The sequence below is a fragment of the Alternaria incomplexa genome (assembly GCF_024043165.1).
Source record: "Alternaria incomplexa strain BMP 0042 chromosome Unknown scaffold_7, whole genome shotgun sequence".
Classification (NCBI taxonomy): domain Eukaryota; kingdom Fungi; phylum Ascomycota; class Dothideomycetes; order Pleosporales; family Pleosporaceae; genus Alternaria; species Alternaria incomplexa.
Window position 1 is genome coordinate 1,012,572 of NW_026249856.1, and position 17,006 is coordinate 1,029,577.

The 17,006-nt window shown below is 52.7% G+C and overlaps 3 protein-coding genes across 3 annotated transcripts; 1 reads left to right on the plus strand and 2 right to left on the minus strand.

The window, feature by feature from the left end:
• Positions 1-506: 506 nt before the first annotated feature.
• Positions 507-1,162, minus strand: J4E90_005533 (uncharacterized protein; the record flags this gene model as incomplete). Its single annotated transcript, XM_051435086.1, has 2 exons — positions 507-1,057; positions 1,138-1,162. 2 exons carry the CDS (start codon positions 1,160-1,162, stop codon positions 507-509), a joined length of 576 nt encoding a protein of 191 aa, XP_051291110.1.
• A 4,611-nt stretch (positions 1,163-5,773) lies between these two features.
• J4E90_005534 (uncharacterized protein) lies at positions 5,774-9,170 on the minus strand (the record flags this gene model as incomplete). The annotated part of the gene is made up of 2 exons (XM_051435087.1): positions 5,774-8,898; positions 8,948-9,170. 2 exons carry the CDS (start codon positions 9,168-9,170, stop codon positions 5,774-5,776), a joined length of 3,348 nt encoding a protein of 1,115 aa, XP_051291111.1.
• Positions 9,171-10,648: 1,478 nt separating this feature from the next.
• J4E90_005535 (uncharacterized protein) lies at positions 10,649-16,614 on the plus strand (the record flags this gene model as incomplete). Its single annotated transcript, XM_051435088.1, has 5 exons — positions 10,649-11,252; positions 11,302-13,766; positions 14,060-14,695; positions 14,748-16,508; positions 16,558-16,614. The coding sequence occupies 5 exons, from the start codon at positions 10,649-10,651 to the stop codon at positions 16,612-16,614; spliced, it is 5,523 nt and encodes a 1,840-aa protein (XP_051291112.1).
• Positions 16,615-17,006: the final 392 nt, after the last annotated feature.

The window sequence follows — 17,006 nt, forward strand, 5'->3', positions numbered from 1 at the left end:
CACCTTGTATACCCACGAGTGCGACCTGCCGAAGACCTACGAGGACATGATTGCTTTCAGCGGCGGCGATGGCGGAAAAGAGGCATGGGTTTTGCTTTCACATATGATACTATGGGTTCGGGCGTCACGGATTTACCAAGACCGCCCTTGCGGCGCGATTTGAGTCTTCACGTATTAGCTGATGGTGCGCCATAAGCGAGAGTGATTGAATTTACTACATACTTTCCATGACTTATACGCACGTGTCTTGGACCTAGCAGCAATGTGCGGCAGATGAAGATTGGTGCTCATGGAATCTCCAGCGAAGAAGAGGTTCGGTTCAACATCGAGTAAAATTGGTGCTCAATAATCCCATCTGCTGTGAAAATAACTAGCTACCACTTCCATGTTTCGTCAATATCAGGTAAACCTTTTACATCTAATTTACACATCTTCGTAGACTATATGTACATCAATACTAAAACTACATGCAGAGCATAGTCTCAGCATAAGAGCGTTCAACGGCTCTAGTCATCCCAAACAGCCTTCTTCCTGGCTTCCCTCTCCTCCGCCTCCTTCTTCTCCCTTTCCTTTTCCTCGGTCCGCCTCTTCCTCTCCTTCTCCCTCATGACGCGGTCATACTCCCTCTCTTCCTCAGTCCTCTTCGGCGCCCTGACACCTAACGCACCCGCAATCATCCTCCCAGCTACCGACGTTGTCTTCTCTGGTCGTTTATCTGGGCCTCCCCTGCTCGAACTCCGACTCCCACTATCGCTCAAACTGGAGTTCAAGTTGTACGGAACATTGTCCGGGTATTCGAATTGTGTGGGACTGGCAGGTGTAGGCGGCGGCGGGTTTGGCGGGTTATCGCGCGAAGTTGTGGTCGATAAGGGTTGTAGAGAATCGTGTGGTGAGCCCTTCTGTGCAGACTTGCCGAGGTCTACATCCTCAGTCTCAGTATCCGACCCGCTGAGTTCGGCTTCCCAGCTATCTGCGACGGGCTTGGATTTGGGCTTCTGCGCGGTTTTCTGCGGATGCGAGGCTGAGAGCTCAAGATTGCCGAGGGTGTTTGCGATTTCTGGGGTGACGGCATGTTAGTGGGTGCTTCTCCATTTGGACGTGTAATGCACGAAAGTGCTTGATGAGGGAGGTGCGTACCTTCTTCGCTTGGTGTCTTGTTCATTGGTGCCATATTATCTCTTCTGCAGTGCGTATCCCGTGTGCCGTATGCTGTGTGTGCTGTAACCTTGGGAGGGTCGTGTGAGGCTTGCGATGATTTGCGGGGTAAATGTTCCGGTTTCTTTGAGCAAGATGCCGGATGCGGGGACGATCACTCGTTTAACGCTTCTGACTCTAGTAAAATGGTAGTAGCAAACTGTCGAGCAATTGAAGGTGCAAACGCGAGCTTAAGAGTAAGGGTTCAGCTGAGCCTTGGAAACTAATTATGGAAGTCCACGGATCGCTCCATCGTACGAACCGTGGAACTGGCTAGCTTTCCCCTGCGCCGATTGCCCGCAGAATACTAGGTAGGGTGCCTGTGGGGAAGGGCGCGCGTCACAACGCACGACATGCTTTCGGCGTCAGATCGATTGCTTCATTCAGGTGCGCGACCCACTCTCGAGATTCTAGAACGCCTGGTGTTCGAACAAATATAGATGTGGCTATGAACTCGTCTACAAGGAATGAGGTGGTTTGCGCAACACGTACGTGCGTGTTCTTGCATTCTGGACCGATGGACCCTGGAAAAGGTTCAAAGTGATATTCAGGGGAGAAAGCCTAGACTTGTCGCTCCAAACTCTTACTAGAATTTCACACCGCCACCGTGTACAATGAATGATTTCTTGAACTCGTGCTTGAGATAAGAACCTTTGGTACCGTAACAGGACCGACATCATTCAGCCCGTCAAAATTTGGACATGTGATACAAGGAAATGAAAAATGAAAAGGTGCGCTGCCATCTACTTTAGTGCTAAAGACTGCGCACACAACATCTCCAAGGCAGTGTAGATTTCTCGGAGATGTCTGAGTGTTTAGCATTTTCCTAATCCACATACGAGCCACGATAGGTCTTAGACCCACAACCTCTTTCCTCCATTATCGTGATATAAAAACCCCAGCGTCCTTGCCAGACGTTGTCTCCTATGATATTGAGGGAATGTTTCTTGGAAATTTCGGTACTAAGCGGAGTAGCAGAGCGCGGGATTTCGATAAGCATGGGGTTGAGGGCACATCCCGCTTCTTCGAATATTGAAACCTCCAGCTCCAACTCCAGCTTCGTAAGGCACGCACCGGTCCGTGACTCCGCACAACGCAAAGCAGCAATTCTGGCCCAAGCATCAAGGGTGGATGGAAGAAATGGGGCGCCAATCTACGGCCCGTAGCTTTTTAGATTCGTACTGCAGAGCCTCAGCCCATCACACCATGGGAGGTGCTACCTGCAATCAGACCAAGTAGTCTTGGTTTGAGGTTTTTCCGGGTACAAGAACGGTTCCTGAATGATTCGAATAGTTGACGCCAACCTTCATCTTCAATGCCCTTGAATAACCTGAGACGTTCGGATAGATCCGGGCATAATCTCTTGAGAGCGTAGAGAAACCATGGAAAGAACCTGCATCTCCAGGCTATGGCGTCCTTGAGATCATCGGGAAGGTGTGGAATGATGTACAACTCGGAAAATCGACGAACATCCCGACCGAGGTGCTTGTTGTTTCTGTCTTTCATTTGTCGCACTATAGAGGCAAGTGGCGGTGCATGCGTACCGGAAATAAAATGGCTGATGTTGGATATGGAAGTAAATTCTTCGATGAGCTCTGGCATGTGAATCCTGTTGCGTACAGAAAGTAACGCTGAAGCCTCAAGTATATGCCATTGGTCGAGAATGTTAGGAGAGGAACTGGCCTCGAAAGACGGGTTTTAGAGGCTTTGTGTGCGACCTATGATTAAGAATATGTAGAAGTAGCACCCGAGGTCTTGTCGTATTGTCCATGGAAGATGCATCAAGAGAGATTGTATAAACCTCTTCTGACTTGGCTTTAGACCATCTATAATCGACAGCAGTTTCGGTAGGCTCAAGGCAGAACTGCGAACCGCGGTCATATCGTCGTATATCTGACGCAGTGCGAGTTTGGTTGGGAGTGCAACATCTGAAACAACAGTCAGCGACTTTGGCGTACCTTGCTGGAGTATGTATGCGTACTGGAAAATTTGTCGGGCGATACACAGTCGATCCGCTTCGCTTTTGGTGCCGTTCTAGATGAGTAACTATTCCATAATCTCGCGCACATGGCACAGGGAAGTTGTTTGTCGCACTAACACTCAAGCTCTTAGCCCCAGTTGGAAACAGTATTGAGTTTAGACGTGCCTTCTTCTTGATGTGCACACAATGCGTACACGCACCACCTGTAAGAACGAGATCTTGCATGTCTTGTTTCACTGACTTCTTACGGTGGCCTCTACCTTGGGGAAAGTCTTCTCGATTCTGGTACGAAAAGATGTTGACAAACGATTGTGGTACTCTGGCTCGTTTCGAGATACGCAGTCCGACCTCCCACAATGAACGGTCATGATGTTCGCTGTCTAGTACATGGCGTTTACGCTTAGATGGTAGGGGTTTCTCCCGAGTCGGTAGCGCTTGTGTGGATGCGGATTGCGCAGTAGAACATGCCGTTGACTGGGTCACTGGCGCCAACCGCGTACAGGTGATGAGTACAGGTACTTGCACTGAGTCGTACGAGATGCATGGTCTTATGTTTTGCGACGGCTCCAAGTCCATGGGCCGAATCAGCGAATCAGGCGCTCTATGTTGTAGCCTCAGCCATTCATCGTCAGTGCTACCGAAAGGCGTCATCACATATGAGTCCGGGCTACCACTGATTACCCACTGGCTTAAAGAATCGTCGGGGTTGATTAGAATGGTACGGGGATCAGAATCACGGCTTGTTGAAAGCATGTAATATGGCGCCTCGAGCGAAGGATGGCCACAGGCATGGTCGTCCACCAGAGTACCTTGACAAGTAACATCATAGTCTATATCCAGCGGAAGAAAGTCCTGGCTGAACAGAGAAATATCCATCTGCGAGTACCACCCACCATCAGTATTGACGTTCATGGGGATCTGGAGAAACGTAGCCTTAGTATACATTCGGTTTCTTCTCATCTAGCAAGATTGGACTTACGGATTCATAAACACTAGTACTGCCATTGGAAACAGGCAAATTGGGGGGTTGGGGCAGCCAAGTCGAAGGATCAAACTCGCACATGTGGGAAGATGACAAATTGTTGTCAAAATCTAGAAAATGCTGATCCGGCGTCCATGGTTGCGCTAGATGAACAGGTACGGTCGTGCTGGAGGCAAGTGAAGGGCCATCGTAACATACGTGCAACCGCTCAGTATAGTTCGAGTGCAGTTCCGTAGCAGGGTATTGACCATACTCAGAGACTGCATATGATCTGTCGAAGTCGGGAAGATACCTCTGATCTTCTGAAGCTGGATCGCCATCTTCCATGTGGATGTCGAATGCAGGTTCATCCATATCGACGAGGCTGGCCACCCAGAAAACTCGATGAGAGAATAGAGGCGTCCGATGAAGCGTTAGCTAGATGTGATGCATAGGCGAAAGAGACGGTGCAAGTGAACAAGAAGACCGCAATCTGAAGAGCGAACATGCAAACATGTTATATGAAGGAGCGACATCGTTAAGAGCAGGCCAGCGAGAAGCCACCCGTCGAAGTGCGCATGGAAAAGAAGGCAAATGCGCAGCGTTCTGCAGCCACCTACACGTCGCTGTCTTGGCTCGAGCTTCCGACATCTCAAATCAGCCTAGTTTTCACTCCGACATCCGCATCCGCACTAGCGCCGCATTGTCTGTCATCACCATACAGAACCCGTTACATGACCTGTGTAACAAAGATTCCTAGCATCAGAGCAAGAATTTCCTTCCGACGTCTCGAATTGGTCTAGCGATTAACTGAGCGGTGTCCCTCGTCTTGTTCCGACACTCGCAATAGGTATAGCCAAGACACAGCCTCCTAAGAGAATTTAACATCGATATGTTATCCAGGTAGTCATCGATATGTTGGGTGGCCACCGGAACGGTTTCAAACCAGCGTACATAATAACTACATATATGCCCGTATGTCTTTGGATTTGGGTAGACAGACATCTTGCTTCTCACCACAGCAGCCAATACGATCATAACTAATCATACTCCATTCACGACTCCCGTAAGCCTATATGACCATGTCTTCGACAGCCTGGACACGAAGCGAAATCCTTGAGCTACTCACCCTCATCGCGATGATCATCATCTCTACCATTGCGGCTGCCTGGCATATTCTCATGAACTACAAGGTGACCTTCCTTCCGTAATCGCGTGTAGAGGTCACGCTGACTTCGCGCCTCGGTCCCAGATCCAGCGACATCTTGACAAGACAGGAGGAGGAAACTCAACGGGCCCGTTCTTGTGATATTGGAGTGCACTGAGAGAGCGAGTGACATATGATGTGAGGGAAGCTACTGCAGGATATACAAGCCATAATGTTACAATACCACTGTATTTGAACTAGAAATTACGACCAGACTGTGACGAGAAACAACGAGAACTAGTGATACAAAAGCAAGACATGAACAATGCTCGCTGAACCGAATGTAAACGCCGCTGATCAGACATGAAAAATACCCATGGGGTATCGTCGAAACAGTTATGCCAGACCCAAAGTACCAAACGCAAGCCATGCGAGATAATAATCAAAACACCGAGATATGCAGTGCGCCACATGCGGCATCATTACTTCTTTATAGACTGGAGCCCATTCTTGGCTCTTCATCACTTCGTCGGATACTCATCTTCTTCTTCGCTTTGCCCTTCTTCTTCGCAGCCAGCTCATTCGGTGGCGATTGCGTACCGCGGCTGCCGATCTGACTGTCGCCTTGCTTGAGTCCCTTGACTTCCTGAAGCATGTCGCGGAAACCTTCCTCGAGTGTAGTCATTCGCGCAAGCATAATCCTGCTCATGCGGTTGGACTCCGAGTCGTTGTCGCTGCCCTTCTGCATCTCGTGTGCCTTCATTCTAGCAGCCATCTCGAACTGCGTGGTGAATGATGCAGGTAGTCCGTTGAGGTTGCCAAAGTTGGGATTGAGGTTATTGTCTCCAAGGTCTGACGCCAGATCCAGGGCAATAGCGTTGAACGAAGGCTCGCGTGCTCCGTGGCTTCTAGACAGCAGGTTGGACGATATCCCGCGTGGTGGCATAATGGCACGAGGACGAGAAGGAGCCGCAAGAGGTGGGACACTAGTACGCTTTGGAGTTTTGGCCCCTGTGCCACTCGAACCGTCGAGACGTCCGGGAGTGGCCGTACCAGTGGCTGTTCCACTGCGAACGCCTGTCCTTGGTCGCTTTTCGGGGGATGGAGCGCGGGAAACGTTCATAGTCTCCTTGACAGGGCTGAAGAGGATCGTGCTTGTGGAAGTGTTACGGGCATGTCCCGGTTTGAATCGCCTCTTGCTAGGTGACAAAGGCGTTTTCGATTTGAAGCTGGAATCAGAGGGCGACGCCACAATGGCGGGTGTACGGCTTTGCGACTTGGGCAAGACAGCCATTGGCGTTTGGAAGGACTCGTCTTCAGAAGATTGGTATCCTGTCTGAGGCCTCTTGCTGTCTTTCTGGCTTGCCTCAATCCGTGGAGTAACTTGCTGATCAGAACTTGCGTCGTCATCCTCGTCGTCTCCATCAGCATCCGTCTGCTGCGGCACCTCTTCCATGACCATAGCAAGACTCAGATCTGGTTCTTCTTCCTCTGCTATAGCTGGGGTCAATGGAGTCCCAGCGTCATCAGGGTCAGAAACCACCGTCCTGGTAGCGAGTGGATGCCTGCGCCTTGGCTGGCCGGCGGTCTTCGTTCGCCGAAGATGTGGCCTATTGGGCCCTTCAAGTCGGTCCAAAACTGACCGCGAGTCGTCCTGAGGTGGTTCGTTCTCATCATCATCGCCCATTTTCCTCATCCAATCGGATACGACGTTGCCCGAGTTCCTCCTAGGTGTTGGGTAGCGGGGAGTCGGTTGGAAGCTAGAGTCGCGGAAAGGTCGCCGGAACACCTCCTCGAGTGCCTGGTCCTTCTGGAAGGTAGTGACGGATGGCTCGCGCAGGCGCGGACTGAACAGCTCAGTAGGGCCTCGGATGCTGAACGCAGGCACAGGCGCTTTGGATTCAGCCCGACCCCGTTGTTCAACCAGATCAGTTGGACCGTATGATAGATGTGACAGAAGAACACGCTCGTAAAAGAAGATTACGAACAGAATAGGAAGATGGGTCAGCTTGATGACAAGCCGGTTCATGCGTAGGAACTTCTTGAAGGACATGGTGTACTTGAGCGGGATCAATAGCCATCCAATGATGTTGGTAGGCGGGATGTAGGAGAAGAGAGCATCCGACTTGACCATGGAGATGGTGTTGACGGCAAAGAGGAACTGATGCTCTTCGTCGGCATTCTTAACGACTGCCATAAAAGAGTTTGTCAAGACTGTGATCAGGATGGTGACGATAAGAAAATGACAAATGAAGAGGAACAGAGCAAGCATAGTCTTGCCGAGGAAGTTGACCTCACCCCAGAGATCCCAAGCGGCGGGTGTGAAACCCATGACCAGCTGGAAAATGGCGTATGCGGCGTCTGACGCGCCAAGATCTCTCTTGAAGGCCAGGCTAAATGCGACGAAGAAACCACTGCAGCTTATCACAATGAGGACGAGAATCGCAACCAAGTCCATGGCCATCATCTTAAAGGCGATGAGCAGCTGCGAAAAGTATCGGTAATGATCCAGTGCCGAGAAGAGTCGAGGAAAGAGTAGGACAGCGGTGGATCCGAGTACGTCATATGCCATGGCAGCAACACTATGGCGACTAACATCGGGCATGAGAATTCCGTAAAGGCGTAGGACGTAGTAGGCCATGAACATGAGGAGGATACCCAAGTCAAAGGCATTCCACACACTCATAATGTATAGACCGAAGCCTTGCTCGGAGAAACCGACCACTTCGTCAAGCATGTATCCAGCACTCCAGAACCAGAACAGAACCTCGAGGGCTGTGATGTCCTCTGACTTCTCAGCCAGCACCGCCAAGAATAGACCTAGCATAATGGCGAAGGAAAGCGTCGAGAACAGGTTGCGGTAGCGGGGAACACGAAGACGGGAGAGCTTGAAGAGGGAGGCATCGTGGGGATCGTAGAGGGTCACTGTACGGCGGAGGAGCGCAGCGGGCGGAGGGAGTGGAGGCGCGGGCTTGGTGGGCGACATGCGACGGGACGGGCCTGTTCGTGGGGAGGCATCATCGCGGGTGTTGTACCCACGCTGTTGAGGGGAGTCTGGCTTCCGGTGTAGATTGTCGGCTGCGGAGTGGAAGACGATGGTGCCGGCCCAGATGGCTTCCAGCTGGCGTACTACCAGAGGATGGGCGAGGAACTTCTTGGCCTGAGCGCGAATGGCGATCTCTAGGGTGGAGATGCGCGCAGATCGGTAGGCCTGTCGCGACCAGTTTGCGCCGCCGGGGGTGTTGTTGCCGCGTCCCTGCACCATCATGCCCTGGAGCGGGTCGAAGTCGTAGGAGAGGGCATCGATGAGCTCGCGCGTGGAGAACTCCTTGAGCAGGCGCATAGCCAGCAGCTCGCATATGAGCGCCCGCGTCTTGCTGACGCCCACATTGCCGGGGTTCTCCTCTCCCTCCTTCTTGAACTGTAGGCAGTTGGCGAGCAGGCAGTACAGGAGACCGCGCGAGAACTGGTCGGAGCGAATCTGCTGCTGGATGGGCTTGACGAGGAACTGCGACACCTGCGGGGAGCGCAGCTGGTCCCATGACAACGTCGTTTCGCATCGCTGGACGAGGATTATCCGGATCGCATGCGTGGTGTTGTAAATGGGTATGCGATCTGGGGTCTTGTCAGTGCGATGCAGAAGCAAGCATATTTGTGCGCCTACCCAATACTTCAGAAGAAAAGACGGGCAGCAAGGGTCCATCCCGCTGGCGGTCTTCGTTTTCGTCGTCGTCCTCGCCCTCATACTGCGCTAGGGCATCCTGCTCGTCCTCGTCGTCTTCCGAGTCCTGTCCATTCTGGCGGCGGCGGTAGCGGTTGATGGCCGCAAGCAAAGGCGTCGTCTCAGAGGGCCGGCGTGACTTTTGGGGGAAGAATGAGGCGAACATGTCACTACCTCGAGCCTCTAAAGGAAACGGGATTCCTCGTCAGCGTCGGCGTAGGTAGGGAAGAGGGACGGGGTGCGAGTTGGGTGGGGAGTGTACTAGGTTTCATCACCGACGGGAAATGAAGCACAAGCAGGAGGATCGTGAAAAGGGCTCTTGCCTACTTTCGTGCCACGCCGACCTCACCGCCTGCGAACTCTAGCCCGTCATGCGCCCTCGTCGCCGTCGACAGAAGATGCAGAAGGGAAAGGCTCGATCCTTATCGCGCGTCGTCCCTCTCCCAGACGCGTCTGCAGCCAATAGACGCGCCCGTCGACCACATGCCGACAGGCCCTGCAACGCGGGGCGCCGCCAAAAGCATGTCTAGAATGCCATGTGAGACTCGCCCGGGGCACGAAGCGCCATTTTCAAAGTCGTCATCGCGACGATTGCCCTGAAGTGGGTATGCTAGCACTCTGGGGTGCAGACTGCCTACATATAATACCTCAGATCCTCCTCCACATGCCTGATGCAGGTAGTCTGCCCTCGCCCTTTGTCACCACACCAGAGACGAGCTGATCAAGTCTCCCACCATCACGCCCTCATCTCATCTGATCCAGAATGCGTCGCCCATAGCCCCCACGATGCGGTCTGATGCGGTCAAGAATCCCGCGATCTAAAGGCATCTAGACAATCTCGATCGATAAATACCCTGACAGCTACCCTGCCGCTCGCGTCTAGGACGAGGCTTGTGGCCCTGCATGTCTTTTCGATAATTGCTAGATCGTATTTGTCATCTAGCCGCTGTCGGACTGGAAAACACCAACACCAGAGTCTGCGATAGCAGCACGCTTCCTCACAGATGCCTTTGCGCGTACAGGCACGACAGACGGTGACGGCATCTTGCATGAGCGAGCCGTTGGATCTGTGCAGATCATTTACCAGTCCACCTCGTTAAAGGTGTTCCCGCTACGCGCGATTGGCAGCTTTGGCGACATACACTTCGTCTTCACACCGCCATGCGCGTCCTTGCCCACGAAATCTTTGTTGAAGATTTGCATGCGCGCTGATCTCGATGCAACTGCATGTGACATTCGCTCATTCGAGCTGCCTTGGAGTCTGCTTACTCCGTCATTGTAAGGCCATCCATGGCACAGGCGAAGATTTGGCAGGATATCGATTTCAGCGCTTCTGAGCAGCACGATGAAGAGACCAACCTCCGATAGAGATCACCGTAAAATATTTTCTTCACTACCAGAGTTTTGGTCAAAATGTTCGGCGAGCCACAGAAAGGCCGACTAACTCGTCATTCGCTAAGGTGGGGGGCAGACCAATCAACCCCGCCATGCAGCGGCAGCTAGGCTACTCACGTTTTTTCCGTTGCTGTGAGGCTCCGAACTTTTTTTTTCTGAGGCTTCACTTCTTCTCTTCTCTACAATTGCCTGGCAGTCTCGCTTCTCAAGGGTACCATAGCCCTAGAGCTGTCACTTATACCCTCAATTATGGCTCCACAGCCCGACCAAAGCCACGACTTGGCTCTCGAGCTTCAAGATGGCTATGTCTGCTTCGGAAACAGCTTCGGTGCTGACAAGAGCATTTCCGGAGAGCTTGTCTTCCAGACGGGCATGGTGGGCTACCCCGAGTCCATCACCGACCCCTCCTACCGCGGCCAGATCTTGGTCATCACATTCCCTTTAGTAGGCAACTATGGTGTGCCCTCGCGGGAAGAGATGGACAGCCTTCTCGAGGGCATCCCAGCCCACTTCGAGTCTAACGAGATTCACATTGCGGGGTTGGTAGTCGCTACATACGCTGGCGAGGAATACTCGCATCACTTGGCCACCTCTTCGCTGGGCGCATGGCTCAAGGAGCAGGGCGTGCCCGCCATTACCGGCGTCGACACACGAGCGCTAACCAAGCGTATCCGAGAGGAGGGAAGCATGTTGGGACGCCTCATGCAGAGGACCGGACCATCACCCTCTTCCACCACCCTCACCAACGGCGCGGTCAACACCCAGACTCTCGCTGACGATGAGGTGGACTGGAGGAGCAGCTTCGAGCAAATCGAATGGCTCGACCCCAACCAGAAGAACTTGGTCGCTGAAGGTATACAATAAGCAAACTCGCGTAGAGATCCGCCCTAACACATGCACAGTCTCCATCAAGGAACCCAAGCTTTACAAGCCCGACCCTGCCACTGCCCTCAAGCATCCCTCCGGCCGCCCCGTACGTGTCGTCACCGTTGACGTCGGTCTCAAATACAACCAGCTCAGGTGTTTGGTGCGGAGAGGAGTCGAAGTTTTGCAAGTTCCCTGGGACTACGACTTCCCTCAGCTTGCTGGCAAGGACTACGATGGTCTTTTCATCTCCAACGGTCCCGGTGACCCAGCCATGATGGAGTCCACCGTCAAGCATATCAAGACTGCCATGGACGAAGCCCGCACACCCATCTTCGGTATCTGTCTTGGTCACCAATTGCTCGCACGAGCTGCTGGCGCCGACACAGTCAAGATGAAGTTCGGTAACCGCGGTGCCAACATCCCCTGCACCAGCTTGCTTACTGGCAAGTGCCACATCACATCGCAAAACCACGGTTACGCCGTAGACTCCAAGACACTGCCCAACGGCTGGGAGGAACTCTTCGTCAACGCCAACGATGGTAGCAACGAGGGCATCCGACACGAGCGCAGGCCCTACTTCAGTGTGCAATTCCACCCTGAGCACACCCCTGGTCCCCGCGACACTGAGTACCTCTTCGATGTCTTCATCAGCACTATTCAGAAGGCCATGACATCATCTGAAGTCTTGTCAAAGCCTGTTGAATTCCCCGGTGGCACATTTGAGGAGAACAAGAAGCTCACACCCAGGGTCGACGTCAAGAAGGTGCTCGTTCTCGGCAGTGGAGGTTTGAGCATTGGCCAGGCTGGAGAGTTCGATTACTCTGGCAGTCAGGCGATCAAGGCTTTGAAAGAAGAGGGAATCTACACCATCCTGATCAACCCCAACATCGCTACCATCCAAACTTCCAAGGGCCTTGCCGACAAAGTTTACTTCCTGCCGGTCAACGCAGACTTCGTCCGCAAGATCATCCAGAAGGAGCGACCTGATGGTATATACGTGACCTTCGGTGGTCAGACCGCCCTCCAGGTTGGTATCCAACTCAAGGATGAATTCGAAGGCCTTGGCGTCAAAGTTCTCGGTACTCCCATTGACACTATCATCACCACAGAGGACCGGGAGCTCTTTGCTCGCAGCATGGAGTCGATTGGCGAGAAGTGCGCCAAGTCTGCATCTGCCAACAACGTGGAGGAGGCTATGCGCGTTGTCAAGGACATTGGCTTCCCTGTCATTGTCCGAGCTGCCTACGCTCTTGGTGGGCTCGGAAGTGGTTTCGCCAACAATGAACCAGAGCTGCTCGACCTCTGCAACAAGGCTTTTGCTGCCAGCCCCCAGATCCTCATTGAGCGCAGCATGAAGGGCTGGAAGGAGATCGAATACGAAGTCGTCCGAGACTGCAGAGACAACTGTATCACAGTCTGTAACATGGAGAACTTCGACCCTCTTGGTATCCACACGGGAGATTCCATCGTCGTTGCGCCTTCGCAAACCCTGTCCGACACTGACTACAACATGCTCCGAACGACCGCTGTGAACGTCATCCGCCATCTCGGTGTTGTCGGTGAATGCAACATTCAGTACGCGCTGAACCCCTTCTCGAAGGAGTACTGCATCATCGAGGTGAACGCTCGTCTGTCGCGTTCTTCCGCTCTTGCTTCCAAGGCGACCGGATATCCCCTTGCTTTCGTCGCCGCCAAGCTCGGTTTGAACATCCCTCTCAACGAGATCTCGAACTCAGTCACACGGTCCACCTGCGCTTGCTTCGAGCCATCGCTCGACTACGTCGTTGTAAAGATCCCTCGTTGGGACTTGAAGAAGTTCACTCGTGTATCCACCCTCCTTGGTTCTTCCATGAAGAGTGTTGGCGAGGTTATGAGTATCGGTCGAACGTTCGAAGAAGCCATTCAGAAGGCCATTCGCGAGATCGACCCCAGCAACCTTGGTTTCAACGAGACCCCGGCCCTGATGGAGATCGACCAGGAACTGCAAACACCTTCAGACCAGCGCCTGTTCGCTATCGCCAACGCCATGAAGGCCGGCTACAGCGTTGACAAGATCTGGGAAATGACTCAGATTGACAAGTGGTTCCTTAGCCGCCTCAAGTCCCTTAGTGACTTTGAGAAGTCTATGGCGAGCTATAACACTGTCAGCATCACCATGCCTTTGCTGAAGAAAGCCAAGCAGTTGGGTTTCTCCGATCGCCAACTTGCCAAGTTCTGGGCTTCCAACGAGCTTGCCGTGCGTCGCGTGCGCGTTGATGCTGGTATCTTCCCCGTCGTCAAGCAGATCGATACAGTCGCCGCTGAGTTCCCCGCTGTGACCAACTATCTCTACCTGACGTACAACGCCAAGGAGCATGACATCAGCTTCAACGACAAGGGTGTCATGGTGCTCGGTTCTGGTGTGTACCGTATCGGATCTTCGGTCGAATTTGACTGGTGCTCCGTTCGTGCTATCCGCACTCTTAGAGAACAAGGCTTCAAGACCGTCATGTTGAACTACGTAAGTACTGACCTTTGCTATCATACTCTCATCTGCCCTACTACCCTACATCTTTGTCCACTCAACCAGCTGTACCGGACATACGGCAAGGTAGCCTGGTGCCTTCGCAACAGTTTCGTGGTTCGATCGCAAACCACTTAGATCTGTGAACACCTCCAGGCTATGGCGAGAAATGTCCTGCTTCTTCCTTGCCGTCACTGAATATCTCCTGGCTATCGCAGCATAAATTCTGTGTCTTCCCAAACATCATCGTATATCTCCAGGCTAGGTTCGAAAACTAACAGATCTACTAGAACCCGGAGACTGTGAGCACAGACTACGATGAAGCAGACCGCCTTTACTTCGAGAACATCAGCGTGGAGACCGTGATGGACATCTATACCATGGAGAACTCCAGCGGCGTTATTGTCTCTATGGGAGGTCAAACATCCAACAACATCGCTCTTCCGCTGCACCGCATGAACGTTAAGATCCTCGGTACCTCTCCAGAGATGATCGACAACGCGGAGAACAGATACAAGTTCTCTCGTATGTTGGACCGCATCAACGTCGACCAGCCCGCCTGGAAGGAGCTTACCAGCATTGACGAGGCGATGGAGTTCTGTGACCGGGTATCCTACCCTGTCTTGGTTCGTCCCTCATACGTCCTTTCTGGAGCTGCCATGAACACTGTCTACTCGAAGCACGACCTGGCCAACTATCTCAACCAAGCCGCGGATGTTTCCAAGGAGCACCCAGTCGTTATCACTAAATACATTGAGAACGCGAAGGAGATTGAGATGGATGCAGTCGCTCGCAACGGAACCATGATTGGCCACTTCATCTCTGAGCACGTCGAGAACGCTGGTGTCCACTCTGGTGACGCTACGCTGATTCTACCACCGCAAGACTTGGACCCAGAGACCATACGCCAAATCGAAGATGCTACTGTAAGTTTTCAATCTTAACCCCTATACGAGACATCTACTAACAGACTTCTAGCGTAAGATTGGCCAGGCGTTAAATATCACTGGACCCTACAACATCCAGTTCATCGCCAAGGACAACGAGATCAAGGTCATTGAGTGCAATGTCCGCGCTTCCCGATCTTTCCCATTCGTCTCCAAGGTCATGGGTGTCGACCTGATCGAGATGGCTACCAAGGCCATGTCAGGCTTGCATGTTACAGAGTACCCTCCCACCAACATTCCCGCGGACTACGTCGGTGTCAAGGTTCCTCAGTTCTCCTTCTCTCGTCTTTCTGGAGCCGATCCTGTCCTCGGTGTAGAGATGGCCTCTACTGGTGAAGTTGCTTGCTTCGGTCGCACCAAGTACGAGGCTTACATTAAGGGTCTCATCGCCACCGGCTTCAGGCTGCCGAAGAAGAACATCCTGCTGTCCATTGGTTCATTCAAGGACAAGCTGGAGATGTTGCCTTCGATTGAGCGTCTGCACAAGATGGGCTACAACCTCTTCGCTACTGCTGGAACTGCCGACTACATCCAAGAGCACGGCATTCCAGTCAAGTTCTTGGAGGTGTTGTCCAGTGGCGAACACGACGAGCAGAAGCAGGAGTACTCGCTCACTCAGCATTTGTCCAACAACCTCATCGACTTGTACATCAACCTGCCATCAAGCAACCGCTTCCGTCGACCCGCCAACTACATGAGCAGAGGATACCAAACCCGTCGCATGGCTGTGGACTACCAGACTCCTCTGGTCACGAACGTCAAGAACGCGAAGTTGTTGATTGAGGCTATTGCTCGTCACTACGACATGGAGATCAGCAAGGTGGACTTCCAGGAGTTTGCCGCAGCCCCTGGAGCGCACGACTCGTCGTCTGGGCCCATGTCCAAGCTCAGCGGCTCGCTGTCTCTTCAGCAGCTTCTGGCAAGATCGCCCTTCAAGAGGGAGCACATCACCTCTGTCAAGCAGTTCTCACGTGCAGACCTTCATCTGCTGTTCACTATCGCTCAGGAGATGCGTCTGGGTACTCAGCGTCAGGGCTGCCTTGACATCCTCAAGGGTCGTGTCCTTTGCACCCTGTTCTGTGAGCCATCGACTAGAACCTCTGCTTCTTTCGATGCTGCCATGAAGCGTCTCGGTGGTGAGGTGGTTGTCATCAACGAGTTGGTGTCGTCTACTCAGAAGGGCGAGTCCATCGCCGACACGATCCGCACTCTAGGCTGCTACGGCGATGCCATTGTTCTGCGCCACCCATCTGAGGAGTCGATCAACATCGCTACCAAGTTCTCAGATGTGCCGATCATCAACGCTGGTAACGGCAGCCGCGAGCACCCGACTCAGGCTCTTCTCGACATCTTCACTATCCGAGAGGAACTCGGTACGGTGAACGGTCTGAACATCACCTTCGTCGGTGACCTTAAGTACGGCCGAACAGTTCACTCTCTTTGCGAACTCCTCTCCCACTACGATGTCACCATCAACCTCGTTTCTCCCGCTTCTCTCCCCATGCCTTCGGGTGTCACCGACGCTCTCAAGACCCGTGGTCAGCTGAACAAGGTCACCACTGAGCTGACCGATGACATCGTCGCTTCTTCGGACGTCATGTACTGCACTCGTGTGCAGAAGGAGCGCTTCCCGGATGTCGCCACCTACGAGGCTGTGAAGGATGCGTTTGTCATTGACAATAAGCTGCTGAAGGGAGCCAAGGCGAACATGATTGTCATGCACCCGCTGCCCAGGAACAACGAGATTAATGAGGAGGTGGACTTTGACCCCAGGGCGGCCTACTTCAGACAGGTAAGTCTCACCGCGCACCAGCCGAGCATTCCAGCTAACATGCTCGTAGATGAGATATGGCCTGTACACGCGTATGGCGCTTCTCGCCATGGTCATGGCTCCGTAGTCAGACCATGTAGCGCACGATTTCATGGCAGGCGTTTGACGGTTTTCACGGAAACGAACAAAGCAACAAAAAGTTCTGCTTCATCCTACTTTCCTTTCGGGTTTATACCATCTTATAGACGAGCGTCGTCCACAGATCTTGTAGATAGATACTCAAGCATTTACACCGGAGTTCTGGATATGGGTAAAGGGCACATGTATGATGTAAAATTTTCAACATCAGTATGGGGGGAAGCTATTTCATTTTTTCTGCAGCATGTCTCGGTGTTATTGTTCTGTTATGGGTTAAGAGGGGGAACTTTATTTCATTTTTACTTCGATCTCTTCTGGCGTTGGGTGGGTCCCTCATCGAGGTTGGGACTTGGATCGGTATCGGGGTGCATCATCGGAAAG